Below are 20,341 nucleotides of genomic sequence, written 5' to 3'. Positions count from 1 at the left end.
GGGAAGGAATTCTGCAGTCGTTACCTAGTCTGGCCTACATGGGACTCCAGATCCACAGCAATGTGGTTGACTCTCAACTGCCCTCTGAAATGGCCTAGCAAGCCACTAAGTTGTATCAAATCACTACAAAGTCACAACAAAGAAATGAAACCGGATGGATCACCTGGCATTGACCTTGGAATCGGTAAAGACAATGGCAAAAAGACAAACAGCCCTGTTGATCATGCAAAGTCCTCCTTACCAATAGTGCTGAAATTGGGAGAGTTGTCTCACAGACTAGTCAAGCAACAGCTTGAATCATACCTTACAGATAACGCCTCAGACACCATCATTACCATCTCTGCATGTGTCCTGTCCCACTGGCAGGACAGACCTAGCAGAGGTGGCAGCATAGTGGTATACAGTTGAGAAGGAGTTGCCCTGGGAGTCCTTGGCATCAATTTCAGACCCCATGAAGTCTCATGGCTTCAGGTTAAACATGGGCAGGGAAACCTCTTATTGGTTACATTGTAAACCTCGTACTGTCCTCCTTAAGTTGATGAATCGGTACTCCTCCATGGTTGTGCAACACTTGGAGGAAGAACTGAGGGTGGGAAGGGCACAAAATATACTCTGGGTGTGGGGTTTCAGTGTCCACCAGCAAGAGTGGCTCGGCAGCAGCATTACTGATTGGGCTGGTCGGGTCCTAAAGGATATAACTGCTATACTGTGTCTGCAGCAAATGGCGAAGGAACCAACATGAGGAAAAAACATCCTTACTAATCTGCCAGCTGCAGAACTATCTGACCATGACAGTATTGGCAAAAGTGACCACCGCACTGTCCTTGTGGAGGTGAAGTACTGCCTTCACGTTGAGAACAACCTCCATCGTGTTGTGTGGCACTGTTACCATGCTAAATGGGACAGACTTCAAACTGATCTTGCAGCTCACGACTGGGCATCCATGAGGCGCTGTGGGCCATCAATAGCAGCAGAACTGTACTCCAGCACATGGCCTGGCATATTCCCCATTCAATCATTACCATCAAGCCAGGGGATCAACCCTGGTTCAATGGAGTGCGCAGGAGGGCATGCTGGAGCAGCATCAGGCATACCTAAAAATGAGGTGTCATCTACCAAACAGGACTACCTGTGTGCCAAACTGCATAAACAGCAAGTGATAAACAGAGCTAAGCGATCCCACAACCAACAGATCAGATCTAAGCTCTGCGGTCCTTCCACATCCCATTGTGAATGGTGGTGGACAATTAAACAACTCACTGGAGGAGGCAGCTCCACAAATATCCCAATCCTCAATGATGGAGGAGCCCAGCCCATTAGTGCAAAAGATAAGGCTGATGCATTTGTAACAATCTTTGGTCAGAAGTGCCAAGTGGATGGTCAATCTCAGGCTCCTCCAGTGGTCCCCAGCATCACAGATACCAGTCTCCAGCAACATGATATCAAGAAATGACTGGATGCCGCAAACGCAATGGGCCCTAATAACATTCCAGCAATAGTACTGAAGATGAGTGCTCCATAACTTGCTGCTCCCCTTGCCAAGCTCTTCCAGTACAGTTACAACACTGGCATCTACCTGACAATGTGGAAAATTGTCCATGCATGTCCTGTACACAAAAAGCCAGACAAATTCAACCCGGCCAATCAACACCCAGTCAATCCACTCTCCATCATTCGTAAAATGATGGAAGGGGTCATCACCAGTGCTATCAAGCAGCATCTGATCAGCAACAACCTGCTCAGTGAAGCCCAGTTTGGGTTTCACCAGAGTCATTCAGCTCCTGATCTCATTACAGCCTTGGTTCAAACATGGACAAAAGAGCTGAATTCCAGAGGTGAGGTGAGAGTGACAGCCCTTGACATCAAGACCGCATTTGACCGAGTATGGCATCAAGAAACCCTGGCAAAATCGGAATCAATGGGTATTGGGGCAACCACTTCGCTGATTAGAGTAATATTTGGCACAAAGGAAGATGGTTGTGGTTGTGGACGTTCAGTCATCTCAGCTCCAGGACATCTCCGCAGGACTCCCTCAGGGTAGTGTCCTAGGCCCAACAATCTTCAGCTGCTTCATCAATGACCTTCCCTTTGTCATAAGGTCAGAAATGGGGATGTTCGCGTGATTGCAGTGTTCGGCACCATTCCTCAGATATTGAAGCAGTCCGTGCTCAAATGCAACAAGATCTGGACAATATCCAGGCTTGGGCCGATAAGTGGCAAGTAACATTTCGTGCCACAAAAATGCCAGACAATGTCCATCACCAATAAGAAACACTCTAACCACCGCCCCTTGACATTCAACAGTATTACCATCACTGAATCCCCCACTGTCAACATTCTTGGGGTTACCGTCGACCAGAAACTCAACTGGACTCCCCAAATAGTCACAGGGACTACAAGAGCAGGTCAGAGACTAGGGATACTGTGGCCAGTAACTCACCTCCTGCCATCCCAAAGTCTATTCACCATCCACAAGGCACAAGTCAGGAGTGTGATGGAATACTTCCCACTTGCCTGGATGGGTGCAGCTCCAACAACATTCAAGAAGCTTAACACCATTCAGGACAAAGCAACCTACTTGATTGGCACCACATCTACAAACATTCAATCCCTCCACCACTGGCACTCAGTAGCAGCAGTGTGTACTATCTACAAGATGAACTGCAGAAATTCACCAAAGATCCTTAGACTACACCTTTCAAACTCACGATCACTTCCATTTGGGAACACCACCACCTGCAAGTTCCCCTCCAAGCCACTCACCATCTTGACTTGGAAATATACTGCCCTTCCTTCATAGTTGTTGGGTCAAAATCCTGGAATTCCCTCCCCACCAGCATTGTGGGTCAACCCACAGCAAGTGGACTGTAGCAGTTCAAGAAGGTAGTTCATTACCTTCTCAAGGGCAAATAGAGATGGGCTATCAATGCTTGCCGAGAGTGATGCTTAAACCCCACAAATGAATAACACAAAACCCTGAATTGTTGCACCTGGATTGAGACTTGAACCGCGGACTCCAGCCTCTGGAATTAGTAATACTACCTCTACACCACCAGACCCTTTACGTGGTTGTGATGTGGCGGAAGCAGGAGACTGCTGTGACTGAGAATCACGTGACCAACGGGAACAGATGCGCTGAGGAAGGCTCACCATGATTGGCGGAACGTGGAGCAAAGACTACAATTCCCGGCAGTACTGCGTGCAGAGGACGCATGCGCGGCGGCTCCAGGGTCTATAAAAGCACCTGCATCCGGGTGCTCCGGTTCCTTCCTGGCGACTCGTCGCCATTGCTTCACGGACTGGGAGCGGTGCTGGACTGCTGAAGCTCGGCCTTTACAAACCCATACCGCTTCAGGAGCGCGGGGTGGGGGTCAAGTGAAAGCGCTGGGCCCTCTCCACTCCTCTCCAGCGGCTTGTTGCAAGCCGATTACGTCCCCCACCCCCTCCACTTTCTCTCCCTGATCCTCGCTCCGCTCGTCTTTACTTTCGCCATCTTTAGATTTGGTCACAATGCAGAGGTCGCCATGATGAAGATTAAAGTTAGGCCCCGTTACGCGATGCCCTGTGGAAAAACGGTTGGCACAACCAGCCACGTCGTTCCCGTTGAGCTGCTGGAAGCTGACGCTGGAAGATCCAGACATGGAAAAGAAGTCTGCACGTTCCGCTTCGGCAGGACCCAGCAAGGTGCCACCCTCGGACAGTAAAAGTAAACAAGGTAGAGTCGGTGGTGCCGCCCCCATTCAAATCCTGCAGTGTTTACATTGCCTTTAAAAGTACCCTCAATGTCTTCCCTCCGTCTCTGTCTCTCTTCCCCTCACCGCCATCTCATATACACATGTCGCAATTGTTTTAGCTTTCAATAAGCCTTGACTGCACCTCGCACCCTTTGGGCATGACTAACCTGAGTAGCTATGTTGCACTGTAAAAGTAGTCTATTTATCTCCCCCACTCCCGACACCTGTAAAAGGTTCCTGTTGGATGGCTGTGGTGGGGGACGGGTAAAAATTCCTCGATTCTCTGGTCAATATTTAGTCCGCAACCATAAGTATAACTCTGACTCCTATAGCTGGTTCTCGCTCTCCTTCGGTGTTGACCTGCATGCCATAGAGTCATAGAGATGTACAGCACAGAAACAGACCCTTCAGTCCAACATGTCCATGCTGAGCAGATATCCCAACCCAATGTAGTCCCACCTGCCAGCACCCAGTCCATATCCCTCCAAACCCTTCCTATTCATATACCCATCCAAATGCCTTTTAAATGTTGCAGTTGTACTAGCCTCCATGACTTCCTCTGGCAGCTCATTCCACCCACACACACCACCCTCTGTGTGGAAAAAGTTGCCCCTTAGGTCTCTTTTGTAATCCTTCCCCTCTCACCCTAAACCTATGCCCTCTAGTTCTGGACCCAACCACCCCAGGGGAAAATACCCTGTCTACTTACCCTATCCATGCTCCTCATGATTTTATAAACCTCTATAATGTCACCCCTCAGCCTCTGACGCTCCAGGGAAAACAGCCCCAGCCTATTCAACCTCTTCCCTATAGTTCAAATCCTCCAACCCTGGCAACATCCTTGTAAATCTTTCCTGAACCCTTTCAAGTTTCACAATATCCTCCCGATAGGAAGGAGACCAGAATTATATGCAGTACTCCAAAAGTGGCATAATCAATGTCTTGTATAGCAAAATGACCTCCAACTCCTGTACCCAATACTCTGACCAATCAAGGAAAGCATACCAAACACTGCCTTCACTATCCTACCTACTTGTGACTCTACTTTCAAGGAGCTATGAACCTGCATTCCAAGGTCTCTTTGTTCAGCAACACTCCCTGGGATCTTACCATTAAGTGTATAAGTCCTGCTAAGATTTGCTTTCCCAAAATGCAGTACCTCATTTATCTAAATTAAACTCCATCTGCCACTTCTCAGCTCACTGGTCCATCTGATCAAGATCCTGTTTTAATGTGGGGTAACCTTGGCTCTCATCTGCAAACTTAACTATACCTCTTATGCTCTCATCCAAATCAGTTATATAAATGATGAAAAGTAGTGAACCCAGCGTTGATCCTTGTGGCACTCCACTGGTCACAGGCCTCCAGTCTGAAAACCACCCTCCACCACTCTGTCTTTGAGGTAAAAACAATGACTGCAGATGCTGGAAACCAGATTCTGGATCAGTGGTGCTGGAAGAGCACAGCAATTCAGGCAGCATCCGACGAGCAGCAAAATCGACGTTTCGGGCAAAAGCCCTTCATCAGGAATTTTGCTGCTCGTCGGATGCTCCCTGAATTGCTGTGCTCTTCCAGCACCACTGATCCACTCTGTCTTTGAGCCAGTTCTGTATCCAAATGGCTAGTTCTCCCTGTAGTCCATGAGACCTTGCTAACCTGTCTCCCATGGGAAATCTTGTCAAATGCCTTACTGAAGTCCATACAGATCATGTCTACTGCTCTGTCCTCATCAATCCTCTTTGTTACTACTTCAAAAAAACTCAATCAAGTTTGTGAGACATTATTTCCCCCACACAAAGCCATGTTGACTATCCCTAATCAGTCCTTGCCTTTCCTAATACATGTACATCCTGTCCCTCAGGATTCCCTCCAACATCTTTGGATGAATCTGAGTTCATCCAAAACTTTGTTCTTTGGTTAACTCTTAAATCCCATTCCTCTATCACCCCAAGTGCTTGCTGGACAGTAAAGATTCAGGGTGCAGCAATGTATTTTAAGTTCCCATTTTTGCATCCTTCCTGGTTGTGCCCCACCCTATTTGTGTAATTCACTCCAGTCTGACAACTGAGATCTGCACTTCCCCAATTCTGGCCTGTTGTCCATCACCAATTTTAATCCCAGCATTGGTAACCACGTCTTCACTTGTGTAGGTCTTAAGTTCTAGAATTACCTGCGTACATCTCTGCCTTTTGATTTTGCTTTCCTCTTCTAAGGCAGTCCTTAAAACCCAACTCTTTAACTAAGCTTTTGAGCATCTGAATTAATATCTCTGTACCATGTAATGTCATATTTTGCTTTATGTCCCTGTGAAACATGTTGAAATGTTAAAGTTGCTATATAACTAAAATTGTTTCAACCTGGTTCTGAGCTGCGCAGTCTATTTAATCCATATAAATGCACTTTATGCAGTGTTCAAACGCATGGAAATGCTTTGAGACATGTTGGAATGAAGATAAGAATTGGTTGAGTTTTTCATGGATTGATAAAGGCATTGAAGTGTCAATAATTCATGAAGTAGTTAAATATGTTTCTAAGTTCTCCTTGAATATTCTGCTTAGCTGGTGAAGATTGAATTTCTTTATCCCTATTAGACTTTGTCAACTTGAGGCAGTTTTGTTAAAGAGCAGTACTGTTAAGGGGAATGGAGAAAGCAGGTAACCTTGAATTTTCACTACCCAGCCCTGAAAATCCAATGCTCAGTTCTGTTTGCTACAAACTTTGCAATTTCTAAGTAAGCGTGAACAAAATTATGCATATGTATTTTCTTGGTCAGTGTTTCTCCCCACCCACTTGTGATTCACTTCATTATTCATAAATGCAGTTGACCTGATGGTTGGTATACAGGCAAAAGGCTAATGTTCAGCTTCGTCTTTCCAGTGACGCTGGAAAATTGTTGGTGAGCTCTGTGCTGTAACTTATTTTGAGTGTTGGTTAGATCACTTCAGATGTTTTTATCTTTCACTACCCAGCTCTGAAAATCCAATGCTGTTCTGTTTGTTTCAACTTTGCAATTTTTAAATAAGCTTGAACAAAATTATGCATGTGTGTTTTCTCAGTCAGTATTTCTCCCCACTCATTTACACTTTGGCAGATATTCCTGGGCTGGGTTCAGACTGGTGATTCATTTCGCTATCAATAAATGCAGTTGACCTGATACTTGGAGATATAGGCAGAAGGCTAATGTTCTGCTTCGTGCTTTCCAGTGACACTGGAAAATTGTTGGTGAGCTCTGTTGTCCTGTAACTTTTTTGTGTTGGTTAGATCACAATGTTTTTAATTTTTAAGCTGTACACTCTCAATATTGAAAACTCTAATCAATAGTCTTCAATAGGCTGTAGGTTTGATATCCAGACGTTTCATTACCAGGCTAGGTAACATCATCAGTGGTGACCTCCAAGTGAAGCGAAGCTGTTGTCTCCTGCTTTCTATTTACATCTTTCTCCTGCATGGGGTTCCGGGGATTGTGGTGATGTCATTTCCTGTTCGTTTTTTGAGGGGTTGATAGATTGCATCCAGATCTGTGTGTTTGTTTATGGCGTTGTAGTTGGAGTGCCAGGCCTCTAAGAATTCTCTGGCATGTCTTTGCTTAGTCTGTCCCAGGATAGATGTGTTGTCCCAGTCGAAATAGTGGTTTTTCTCATCCGTGTGTAGGGCTACGAGGGAGAGAGGGTCGTGTCTTTTTGTGGCTAGCTGGTGTTCATGTATCCTGGTGGCTAACTTTCTTCCTGTTTGTCCTATGTAGTGTTTGTACCAACGTCATCTACAAAATTCCATGCAAGGACTGCCACAAACACTACATAGGACAACCGGGAAGAAAGTTAGCCACCAGGATACACGAACACCAGCTAGCCGCAAAAAGACAGGACCCTCTCTCCCTCGTAGCCCTACACACAGATGAAAAAAGCCACCATTTCGACTGGGACATCACATCTATCCTGGGACAGGCTAAGCAAAGACATGCCAGAGAATTCCTAGAGGCCTGGCATTCCAACCACAACGCCATAAACAAACACATAGATCTAGATACCATCTATCAACCCCTCAAAACGAACAGGAAATGACATCACCACAAACCCAAGGAACTCCATCCAGGACAAACCTATAAATCGAAAGCAGGAGACAACAGCTTCGCTTCACTTGGAGGTCGCCACTAATGATGTTACCTAGCCAGGTAATGAAACATCCGGATATCAAACCTACAGCTCAGCGAGCAAATCTACACCCTAAACCTCAACCTGAGCTACAAACCTTGCAGAGTCTTCAATATCGAATCTGTGATTTCTACCTCCTGTTGCTCCTGTATTCAGTACTCTGTCCAAGTATACTGCATGTGTCTGTAAAACTGTTACAGTGCATGCTATGTTGATGTTAATGTTGGACCACATGTAGATGACAGGTGGAGTTTGAGACACCTATTTCTACTGGGGTTCTTAAATTCTGGCTCTTAAACATGAACCTTCAAGTTACTGGTCAAAATTTTATGTTTAGATAAATTGTTCTTTTACATCTTAACATGCATTAATTCCTTTAGAATCTAAACATATCAAATGCAGTTCATCTGTTCATAGAAGGGTAGGAGAAGGTGGCTGATCTACAACCTGACTCTGTAGTGTTCCAATAAAAGCAGTGTTGTGGAAGCTGGTGATCTGAAATAAAAAGACAAAATGCTAGAGAAACTCATTGGCAGTATCAGTGGAAAGAGAAACCAAGCTAAAGTTCCAACTCCAATGTGCTGAGTTTCTTCAGCATTTTGTCCTTTATCATAACTCTCCAATTGACATGCCTTTTCTAAACAAATCAATGAGTTCAGATGAACAATTGATTCATGACCTGTTTTGTCACTTTTAAATATTTCTGCAGATGGTAAAGGTGGAACTGGATCAAGATGCTACAACAGGAAACGAGACCCGGCTTTTCCTAAAAACGAAAATGTATCTAACCAGACCCGCCGCACCAATCCACAGAAAAGCAAAGCTTTTGACAAGAGACCGCCTGCACGTGGCAGCAACAAATCCTTTAGCACTTCTAGTAATGGTGGTAGACGGGAAGAGGTGAGATTGGGCGTTTTTATGATGTCATTAGTAGCTGCATGTTACAATGCATTTCTTTCATTGAAAGGGCCATTTGAAGAAACGTTATTAGCTTTGTTTTATGTTGCCAAAGCTGGTCTGTACAGGGTGTGGATGAGGTCTTAATTATATAAATTGAATTTAGCTGGTGAGTTGAAAGGTCTGGGATCACTTTTAGACTGCGACCTAGTCCTAGATTCCCCAGCTAGTGGAAATGGTTTCTGTCAACCCTGTTTTCAATAAATCTTGAAATCATCAAAGCACCCCTTCAGCCTTCTAAATTCAAGGCAGTACGACAGTCCTAGTTGGTGTCAGCTATGGCTCAGTTGGCAGCACTCCCACTTCTGAATCACAAAACTAAGTTCAAATTCTACTCCTGAATTTAGGTAATAGCTAAGATTCACTGCATTTCAGAGGTGGCATTTTTTCAGATGAATCCAGGTCTTGTCTACTTTCTCACTTTGGGCACTATTTTGAAAGTGCCATTAACTTATCCCTAATGTCCTGGTCAATCCCTCCTCTGGTCACTGACAGAAAAAACCCTGATCATCTGGCTGTTATCATAGTATTAACCACAAACATAAGTATTGATGGACACAGATTTTAGTCTGTGATACTGACACAACCAAAGCAGAATTTTGTCATCCTTAGTTTAACCATTAGATTCTAGATATTATTTTGGGAAATCAACGCTGCATTTTCTGCAAGGCTAATAAATCTTTTAAGATGTGGTATCTTAAAGTGCTCCAGCTGTTTTCTAACCAGAGGTTTGCTCAAGCATAATTGGACATGTTACTGTAAGTTGAACTGCTATGCAAAATAAACTTTCTTCTTCCTACAGGTAGCAGAGGTGAGGAGGGCAGAGTTCAGTCCTGCCCAGTTTACTGGTCCTAAGAAGATAAGCCTAAACCATTTGTTAAACTTTACATTTGAACCTCGTGGCCAGTCAGGCTCGCATTATGATGGTAATTGCCATGGAGGCTGGGGAAGGAGAAACAAGTGGGGTCTTAAACATAAGCCATTCAACAAAGAGCAATTCTTGCAGGCCAAGTAAGTAAAACAAACACTATGAATCCAGTGATCTAGACATGTTTACTTCACCTTAGTTGATGAGGAGCATAGTTACACACAGCAAACTATCTACTTTTTGACCATGATAGTTGAGGATAGTTTGGAAATTTTACTGCTATTTTGATGCTAGGGCCAAGAGTTTGAAACATGTCTTTTTTTTTTGCTGCTTAAATGTCTGAATTATTCTAGTACATGTTCAGTTAGATAGATTCCTGTAGTAAAACTCAGCAGACTCTAATGGTCTTTAATGCCAGCATGATTTAATTGTTCCACTTAGCTGCTGCTTTAGTGGAAGTGCTGTTGAGTACTGTTGATCAGAAAAGTGTTTAACGCCTACTGCAATGAGGTGAGAGAAGGGGGAGGATGAAGATCAAATTTCCTAAATATAGTTTGTTCTGGAGTTCCACTGGGTACAGTTTGAAATTGTCAAGTGACTGCTGATCAGGGAAAAATAATATGAAATTTGTTCTCGAGAGTCAGACTGTTGCTTTCTGTAGTTAACTGTTGTAAAACTTCATTTCACTGTCAGCTTCTCAAAACGATGACATTACTGTGTGTAGCCAAAGTTTTGGACACAGCTTTTCTTGGTCTTTAAATGAGATGAGGAACAAAGGAATATTAGTAGCATCTTCTGCTAAATGACTGTTTGCAAAGTCTGATTTCAGCTAAAATAAAACAAATTACAAATGCTGAAAATCTGAAGCAAAAATCAATTGCTAGAGCAACTCAACAGTTCTGGCAACATCTGTGGAGAGAAAGCAAAGGACGCACTCGACTCAACGTTAACTCTTTCTGTCCACAGATGTTGCGAGACCTGGTGAGTTTCTCTAGCAGTTTGTTTTTGGTCTAATTTAAGCTATTGGTTTTGAATGATTAATTTTCCATTTTCTCTTCAAGCTGTCAGTTTGTGGTCTCTGAAGATCAGGATTACAGTGTTCACTTTGCTGACCCAGATATATTGGTGAAATGGGACTTTGTGCAGCAGGTGGTGAGTATTGGTATTTAATAGATGGTGAGAGATTTTTCGGTTTCGCTAGCAACATTAATGATTTGGAGAGTAGAAAGCAACACTGTGTCATGGACATCAAAAAGTAAATTTTGCTGAAAAACCCTTTAAAACTAGTTAAGAGCCTTTTAATAAGTTCTTCATTTTTGTAAATGCATTATTGTCCAAAACTGAGAAATTTGTCTGCAAAGAACTCTGAGACAAAGAATTCAGATCATAGTTGCCTGTGGAGCTAACACTTTCTGGATTTAGAAATATCTGCATCTCAGTTTCTTTCTTATCACCCAGGCATCTAGCAATTTAAATGAAATGTTTTGAGAACTAATTGAATTTCATTGAAGACCACATTTAAGCTTATCTAGTGGGTTGATTCCTCCCATTGCGGTCAGTAGGGAGATGTCCTGGTCTAGAAACTAATATGCAGAGCTGCAATCGAACAGTCGTGCGGTAGGAAAAGTAACAACACCACTGACATCTTAAAAAAAATAAACTGAATAGAGTAAATGGTTGGAGATTCTAGGGATGAAGGTGAGCAAGCAGTTCGAGGTAGCAAACAATTAAAAATGGTGGCCTACCTAAAATTATTTCTATGAATTCAAATTAGTCAAATTATATTAAAGCACTTTAGGAATCTGCTCAGATTTTGGTGTTGCGCATAATGCCAGATTCAATGTTAAGAAAGATTCACCAGGTTGGAACTTTTAACGTAATTAGTCTGATGTACAGCACGGAAACAGCCCTTCAGTCCAACTTGTCCATGCTGACCAGATATCCTAAATTAATCTAGTCCCATTTGTTAGCCCAATCCCTCTAAATCCTTCCTGTCCATATGCTGATCTAGATGCCTTTTAATGAAACAGACTGAGTTTTAACTGGCGGTTTTCAAAATTCTAATTGGGTGTTTCTGTTTGCAAGCTAATGGTCTTAAATATAAACTGTTTAATAAATTAGAAAGGGAAGTGAAACTTTTTCATTTGGTAATGAGAATGTGGAACTTGCTACCACAGGAAGTGATTGAGGCAAATGGTTTGGCTACTTTCAATAATGAAGTAAATTAGTACATGAGAGTAAAGGAGTAGAAGGCGTAATGCAGTGTATATGGAGAATGAGAAATTGACTACTTCGAAGTACTTCTGACATCACGTATTGCTTCTGTATTGTCAATCTCCACCTGTTCTCTGTATTAATTACATAGTGACTACAGCTTGCTAAAGTGTGTCTTTACTTTCTAGCGCATCTGTAGTCATGAAGTTCCTTCGTGTCCAATCTGTTTGTATCCTCCCTCTGCTGCAAAGATAACACGCTGTGGACACATCTACTGTTGGGCTTGTATTCTTCACTATCTCTCCTTAAGTGAGAAAACATGGGGTAAATGCCCTATCTGTTATGAGGCTGTACATAAAAAAGACCTCAAAAGGTGAGAATGCGAGCTGCTTTCAAGAAACTAGTTACTTCTATTTGGCAACATAGTCTTTCATTGGGAAAACATGCCAAGTGAAATGGTATGAATTTGGCAAAGTAATATTTGTTGTAAGAATTGGATACACATACTTTTAATGCAATATTCACGTAGTAATAAGTCTGTGTGGCTGGTCTAATTAATAGCTGAACATTTGGATATAGTATCTCAAATCCTGCACCGTCTACTAAAGTGGTTCTGGATTTTGGATATTTCCAGATCTTTGGTCAGGCAGTTGGCACAGCAGGCAATTTGGGTCAAGCTGGGTAGGTGGAGTTAAGGGTTGCTTGGAGTGCAGGCTAGAGTAACATGCAAAGCTGGTAAGTAGTCTGGAACCACTGAATTGTTCAAAGATTTAGTTTATTCTTAACTAAAATTATTGCATGGAAGGTAAATGTACAATTTTCTTTGAATTCTGCTGGGCTTGGTAGCTTAGCACTCAACATATTGTTAAAACTTACTTGGACATGCGAAGACTTCATACAACAAGGTCAAAAATCATTATAATCTTAGATTAAATATTTTGATGGAAGAGGGCTTCTATCTGGAAATTAATTTTGAGGGAGAGAGGTGGACGAGAAGTCAAATGGTGATCGTGCATGAAACAAGTTATGCAGAAGAGATTGCGTGTAATTGGTCATGATCATTGGTTTATCTCATTATTAAGAATAAAAATACTGAGCTGATGAATTATCCTGTTAGTAAGCATTTTTCCTAAGCTATGAACTGTTTAGTGTCAGGGTCATGCTATTGGATTGTAATCTTTCAATCATGAGATTGCTTCTATGCATCTTCCAAGTACGCTATTTTAAAGTTATCATATTTGTTAATATTTTATCACGGTCTTTCTTAAATCGAGAAGTAGACAATACAATAGAATAACCAGATTTAAAAGATAAATTATCTATTTGAAGATAGTCATAAAATTTGAGATTCTACTGTGAAATTGACAGACACTGTTTCAATACAGTTTTATAAGGTGTACTAATTCATCAGGAATATACTTTTGCTTTTTTGTGCCTTGGTGAGTTTTTTCTGTCTGAGATGGAAGACTGTATTCAGATTAGCTAATCTATATTTTTGTAATTGAATTGAATGATTTTATTTATCTTGGCAGCTTTGCATCCCCATGTTGTGTTACACTTTGTGCAAATGGAGGACAAGTCTTCTATCTGTACAATTCAAAAATTGTTTGAAAGTCTGCTTGAAATATTGTTTTTCTTTGCTTGTTGCTGTCGTTGACTTGGCAGGATGTATAGATGTCCCTCAAATGGTGAGATTGAAATATTTGTGTAATGTTTGTACTTGGAAGATTTTGAGTGCCGTCTGATGCTCTTAAACCATACTATTAATTTGCAAATTGTTTGTTTTATCTTTTAACGCTTCTTTCCGAGCTTCATCAAAACATTGATGTTTTCTGACAATAGGTTCATCCTGCTTATTAAGAGTTGCTGGTCTATTCTAAAATAAAACTTTTCTTGAGCATTTTTACCACTTCAGTATTTTTTTGTTGAGGGCAAGTCTGTCAATTAACTTGTAGACCCTTTGTCCTTTCGTTGCTGTGTATTACCCGTTGATTAAGACAGCACTCGGGTGTCAATCGGCCCAGTCAACCATGCAGATGCCAGGCATTGAAAAGTTATAATGCTAAAATATTGGAATGTGAGCCTGTCTTCTGCCGCTCACTTTAAAGAAGTTTTATTTGGTATTACGATAAGTTCTCTGTTTAGGTCCTTCACTTTCACATCAATGTAGACATGATTAAAGATTGGAGCTCTTCATGAGTAATGCGAATTTAATTAAAGCTTTGCTTTGTTTTAGTGTTGTTGCCATGGAGACACATCAGTACAGTGTGGAGGATACAATAACCATGCAGTTGATGCGTAGAGAGAAGGGTGCCCTGATGGCTTTACCCAAATCCATGTGGATGAAAGTTGAACCAATTTACTTAGGAGGTGAGTGGAAGCACTAATTAATTTGGTTCATATTTCACTCAGCACCACTTTAGAGAAGTGTGTATGTATTAGGCATTAGGGTGGATCATCCAGATTGCATACAGAATTGTGGATGTATGGGAAAGAGCTGAAGGCATCCTTACTGGATGTCCATGGTGAAGATAAGACGTTGGGGACTGAGGAAGCTGAAGGCCAATGGTTTCATAAATTGTCAACCACAGATGTGTTGCTGATGCCATATAGGCATCTACATTTGAGTAAATGAAATAATCTTTTTTGTAAAGTACTTCAACACCTACCTAAAGATTATTGCATTCCAATGTAATTCATGAGGTGTTTGAATAGTGATGCAAAACAAATGTTTTTATTGTCAGGTGATAGCGACCTCTAGTTCCGAAGTGGAATTAGAAGGGTACTGGTTTAAACTAAATTTGAGCTATTTTAAGTTTGACATATTTTTGTAATCTGTGACTGTCACGTTCAAGGTCAATAAGGAGTACTAAATCCCTAAAAACAAAAGATGTGTTTTTACTTCAAAGTGCTTGGAATACTTTTGGATGGAATTAGTCTATTGCCGTACTAGAAAAGGAGCTTTTAAATTGACATTGTAACGTAGGTTTGTCAGGGAGCTTAAGGATTTCATTTACCTTCACAGTTTCAGTGACACTGGAAGACCAGTGGGAATTGTGGATATCTTTCATACTATTTTTAGTTGTCATGTGATATGATTGAGCTGGTCGCTGCAATATCTGCTGGAAATCACAATTGAAAATGGTGACTCCTAAAAAATTATAAAATTGAGATTCTACACTTTTCCTGTAATTCGTGTACTTTCAAGTCTCATTCTTACTGTTTTGTCTTTCGCCCTATGATGTATCTTTTTGCAGTTTAAAAATTACAAGTTTAAGTAATTTTTGACATTATTGACCACATTCTACTCTAGCTTTACTAATGACTAGACTAGTGAACAGGCAGCTGCAATACCACCTCACTACTTTTTACTATAGGCCCCCCAATAGCAGCAGAGATGTGGAGAAACAGATTGGGAAACAGATTTTGGAAAGGTACAGAAGCCACAGGGTAGTAGTCATGGGTGATTTCAACTTCCCAAACATAGATTGGAAGCTCTTTAGATCAAGTAGATTGGATGGGGCGGTGTTTGTGCAGTGTGTACAGGAAGCTTTTCTAACTCAGTATGTAGATTGCCCGACCAGAGGGGAGGCTACATTGGATTTGGTACTTGGTAACGAACCGGGACAAGTGATGGGCTTGTTAGTGGGTGAACATTTTGGTGATGGTGACCACAATTCTGTGACTTTCACCTTGGTTATGGAGAGAGATAGGTGCGTGCAACAGGGTAGGGTTTACAATTGGGGGAAGGGTAAATACGATGCTGTAAGACAGGATCTGAGGTGCATAAGTTGGGAGCATAGGCTGTCAGGGAAGGATGTCGTGGAAATGTGGAACTTTTTCAAGGAACAGATACGACGTGTCCTTGATATGTATGTACCTGTCAGGCAGGAAAGAGATGGTCGTGTGAGGGAACCTTGGTTGACGAGGGAGGTTGAATGTCTTGTAAAGAGGAAGAAGGGGCTTACATAAGGTTGAGGAAACAAGGTTCAGACAGAGCATTGGAGGGATACAGGATTGCCAGAAGGGAGCTGAAGAAAGGGATTAGGAGAGCTAAGAGAGGGCATGAAAAATCTTTGGCGGATAGGATCAAGGATAACCCCAAGGCATTTTATGCGTATTGAGAAACATGAGAATGACGAGAACGAGGGTAGGTCCGATCAAGGACAGTAGTGGGAGACTGTGTATTGAGTCGGAAGAGATAAGTGAGGTCTTGAATGAATACTTTTCTTCAGTATTTACAAACGAGAGAGACCGTATTGTTGAAGAGGAGAGTGTGAAATGGACTGGTAAGCTAGAGGAGATACTTGTTAGGAAGGAAGATGTGTTGGACATTTTGAATAACTTGAGGATAGACAAGTCCCCCGGGCCTGACTGGATATATCCTAGGATTATGTGGGAAGCAAGAGAGGAAATTGCAGAGCCGTTGGCAATGATTTTTTCGTCTTCACTGTCAACAGGGGTGGTACCAGGAGACTGGAGAGTGGCGAATGTTGTGCCCCTGTTCAAAAAAGGGAATAGGGATAACCCCGGGAATTACAGGCCAGTTAGTCTTACTTTGGTGGTAGGCAAAGTAATGGAAAGGGTACTGAGGGATAGGATTTATGAGTATCTGGAAAGACACTGCTTGATTAGGGACAGCCAGCACGGATTTGTGAAGGGTAGGTCTTGCCTTACAAGTCTTATTGAATTCTTTGAGGAAGTGACCAAGCATGTGGATGAGGGTAGAGCAGTGGATGTAGTATACATGGATTTTAGTAAGGCATTTGATAAGGTTCCCCATGGTAGGCTTATGCGGAAAGTCAGGAGGCATGGGATAGAGGGAAACCTGGCCAGTTGGATAGAAAACTGGCTAACCGGTTGAAGTCCGAGAGTGGTGGTAGATGGTAAATATTCAGCGTGGAGCCCAGTTACAAGTGGAGTTCCGCAGGGATCAGTTCTGGGTCCTCTGCTGTTTGTAATTTTTATTAATGACTTGGAAGAGGGAGTCGAAGGGTGGGTCAGTAAATTTGCAGATGATACGAAGATTGGTGGAGTTGTGGATAGTGAGGAGGGCTGTTGTCGGCTGCAAAGGGACTTAGATATGATGCAGAGCTGGGCTGAGGAATGGCAGGTGGAGTTCAACCCTGCCAAGTGTGAGATTGTCCATTTTGGAAGGACAAATAAGAATGCGGAATACAGGGTTAATGGTAGGGTTCTTAGTGAGGTGGAGGAGCAGAGGGATCTTGGGGTCTATGTTCATAGATCTTTGAAAGTTGCCACTCAGGTGGATAGAGCTTGTAAGAAGGCCTATGTGTCTTAGCGTTCATTAGCAGACGGATTGAATTCAAGAGTCGTGAAGTGATGTTACAGCTGTAAAGGACTTTGGTTAGGCCACATTTGGAGTACTGTGTGCAGTTCTGGTCGCCTCACTTTAGGAAAGATGTGGAAGCTTTGGAGAGGGTGCAGAGAAGATTTACCAGGATGTTGCCTGGAATGGAGAATAGGTCGTACGAGGATAGGTTGAGCGTGCTAGGCCTTTTCTCATTGGAACGGAGAAGGATGAGGGGTGACTTGATAGAGGTGTATAAGATGATCAGGGGAATAGATAGAGTAGACAATCAGAAACTTTTTCCCCAGGGGACAAAAATTTAAGGTGAAGGGTGGAAGGTATAGGGGGATGTCAGGGGTAGATTCTTTACCCAGAGAGTGGTGGGGGCATGGAATGCGCTGCCTGTGGGAGTGGCAGAGTCAGAATCATTGGCGAACTTTAAGTGGCAAGTGGATAGGTACATGGATGGGTGCTTAAGCTAGGACAAATGTTCGGCACAACATCGTGGGCCGAAGGGCCTGTTCTGTGCTGTATTGTTCTATGTTCTATGTTCTACTTCTGCCCTTCTGGACTCTAGATGTCCTCAATTGCTGCTCTTAAAGCTGAGGTGACTAATTTGGATGAATTATTTGAGGCAGCAATAAGGATGGCACCAGTTTGTGATAGGTCTGACTGAGACTCCACTTTCAAGGAACTATGTACGTGCATCCCTGGTCTTTGTTTATCAACACTTGCCAGGGCCCTGCCATTAACTGTGTCCTGTCCTGGTTTGCTTTGCAAAATGAGGCTGCCTGAAGGTGTCAGTTCAGGTTAATATTGTAGTTAAGGTACACATTACACTTTTATCATTTGTGGCATAGGCTGTAAGAGGAGGAAGATTACATTTGGAGGTGTTATAGGACTTCGGCTGAGCTGTATCTGGAGTACTGTGTGCAATTCTGTTTGCTGCAGTATTGAGTGTATTGGAGGGGATCTACAGGAGGTTCACCAGAATGTTGTCTGGGTTGGAGGATTTCCTCAGTGAACAGAGGCTGGATAATCTTGTGTTGGTTTCCTCAGTAAAAGAGGTTGAGTGGGGACCAGATAAAGGTGTATAAGATTTGAGTGGCATGAACAGTGTGCGTAGAAATCAGTTGGAAGGATCAATAACAAGGGGGGATATAATTTTAAGGTGAAAGGCAAGAGGTGTTTAGCCAGCTGGTTTGGGAGTCTGGAATGCACTGCCTTGGAGGGTAGTTGAAATCGATAACCTTAGAACCTTGAAAAGATACTGAGCATTGAATGTCACAACATTCAAGGCTATGGATCAAACTCAGGAAGGTGGTACTAGTGTGGATTTAGAGTAGTGTTGTCAGTGCAGACCTGATGGGCCAAATGGCTTCTTCTGTACTGTACAATTCTAAGTTTGCAATGATATGAAAAAGAGGCTGTGTGGTAGATAGTATAGAAGAGAATCTTAGACTACAGGCATATCATTGAACTGGTTAATCAGTGCAGGGAAGTGAGGCGCTCCATTTTGGGAAAGTGAGGAATTCTACAATAAGTTACATAATGAAGGGAGGGTCTCTCATTCCATGTCCAGATCTCTGAAGGTAGCAGGACAGATCAAGAAGGTGGTTACAAAGGTTTGCAAATATTTTCATTATTTGAGGCATGCCTAGTAAGAGCAGGAAGATTATACTAGAACTATCAGCATTATTTAAGCAATAATTTTAATTGAGTTCTAGTCACATCAAGAATGATTGCACAACCGGGTACAGAGGTTTTTGTCACAGTGTTTGCTCTGAGGAAAGAGCAGGTAGGCTAGAATTGCTTTCTTTGGAATAGGAGGGTGAAAGTGTGTATAATTTGGAATAGAAAGTAGATAGACTTTCTCTTAGCAGAGCATAGTAATCAGAATTTAAATTGGAAGGATTAGTGGAGTTGAATTATTGTTTTCATCCAGTGTTGAAGTCTGGAACTCTGATTAAAAGGTGGTAGGGGCGGAATTCCTCTTGAAAGCCACCATGTCTAAGGTTTTTTAATGTGGCGTAACCTATTGGTCTGTGGATTTAGAGTTGGAATCTGAATTTGATGGTATAGGTCTTTTTGAGCTGGCTAGTGGACAGTAAGCTCACTAGCCACCTCCTGTGCCATAAACTTACAAATATGTTTGAAACCACAGAGAATTATCACCATTCCTCTGTATCTCACAGTGTCACAATTAGATTTTCAGTGACTTGTTGCCTGTCTAAATTGTCCAGCTGGAGGCTCTAATTTTAAGTTGATGAATTGATGTAACTTTGAGTTTACTTTACATCCAAGCCCAGTTGTTGCATCTAACCAACTTGTGTTGCAATAAACAAAATAACATTTCATTTTCAATGAATTTGACATTGTTTTAGTCTCCCTGCTATGCACATGGTAACATTTAATTTGAATACTTCAGTAGATGAAGAATACAGCCGTTATTCAAAGCTGCTTCTGGCGACAACACAGCAGGTTTTGCAGCACGTGATAGATAAAGAGCGAGCAGCCTTGTTGAGACAGTATGAAGAGGAGAAAGACACACCTGAAGCCTGCTTTATTGAAGCAGCAATGCAGGAGCTCAAGGTATGATAAACTAGCATTAACAGGCTGTCCTGTTTTGTGCATGTGTAGAAGGGCCCTGAATGTTATCTGACTGCAACAGGAATAAAAATTAAGAATTTTTTGTCAATGAAAGCTTATCAAATCAAATGAAAAATTACTGTTGGTACATATTTTAGTATGAGACCAATGTCTGGATTGCATCTGTTCTAATGTTCTTGTCACTTTTGAAGACAAGTATCATATTTGGACTATGACACTACAAGACGTAATACCCTGATTTTGCCTTTGACCATTTTTGTGTTGGTAGTATTGTTTAGGTGACTGGCTCTATTTGACTACACACGGTCAGTGCTAACTTTGTGCTGTTACTGGCAATGATTCATGGTCTTTTAATTTTGTTAGATCAGGCATGAGGGAAATTAGATATACCAAAGGTGTAATTATTTCTGCAGAATACTAGAGTTAAATGTGGGGCCTGTACCTCGGCAGATTGAATTATGATCTATTGTAGAAGTAAAGAGCCAGGCAGAAGTAA

General features: G+C 42.2%; 1 protein-coding gene across 3 annotated transcripts in view; it reads left to right on the top strand.

Annotated features, from left to right (window-relative positions):
• The first annotated feature begins 3,285 nt into the window (after window positions 1–3,285).
• The window catches only part of rnf10 (ring finger protein 10), a 32,102-nt gene continuing 15,046 nt past the window's right edge, over window positions 3,286–20,341 (top strand). The window contains exons 1-7 of one of the 3 annotated variants that reach the window (XM_043715950.2): window positions 3,286–3,715; window positions 8,595–8,785; window positions 9,645–9,853; window positions 10,772–10,862; window positions 12,113–12,297; window positions 14,161–14,294; window positions 19,667–19,827. In XM_043715950.2, coding sequence (XP_043571885.2) covers window positions 3,640–3,715; window positions 8,595–8,785; window positions 9,645–9,853; window positions 10,772–10,862; window positions 12,113–12,297; window positions 14,161–14,294; window positions 19,667–19,827 — 1,047 coding nt within the window. In that variant the 5' untranslated portion in view covers window positions 3,286–3,639. Of the gene's footprint in view, window positions 3,716–8,594; window positions 8,786–9,644; window positions 9,854–10,771; window positions 10,863–12,112; window positions 12,298–14,160; window positions 14,295–19,663; window positions 19,828–20,341 lie in introns of all 3 variants that reach the window. The other 2 variants (XM_043715949.2, XM_043715951.2) reach the window with 2 other exon arrangements.

This window comes from Chiloscyllium plagiosum, unplaced genomic scaffold (genome assembly GCF_037043375.1).
Source record: "Chiloscyllium plagiosum isolate Xiang-an unplaced genomic scaffold, Cpla_swu_hap1 HiC_scaffold_24, whole genome shotgun sequence".
NCBI classification, from domain to species: domain Eukaryota; kingdom Metazoa; phylum Chordata; class Chondrichthyes; order Orectolobiformes; family Hemiscylliidae; genus Chiloscyllium; species Chiloscyllium plagiosum.
This window is presented reverse-complemented; position numbering and strand designations above follow the sequence as displayed.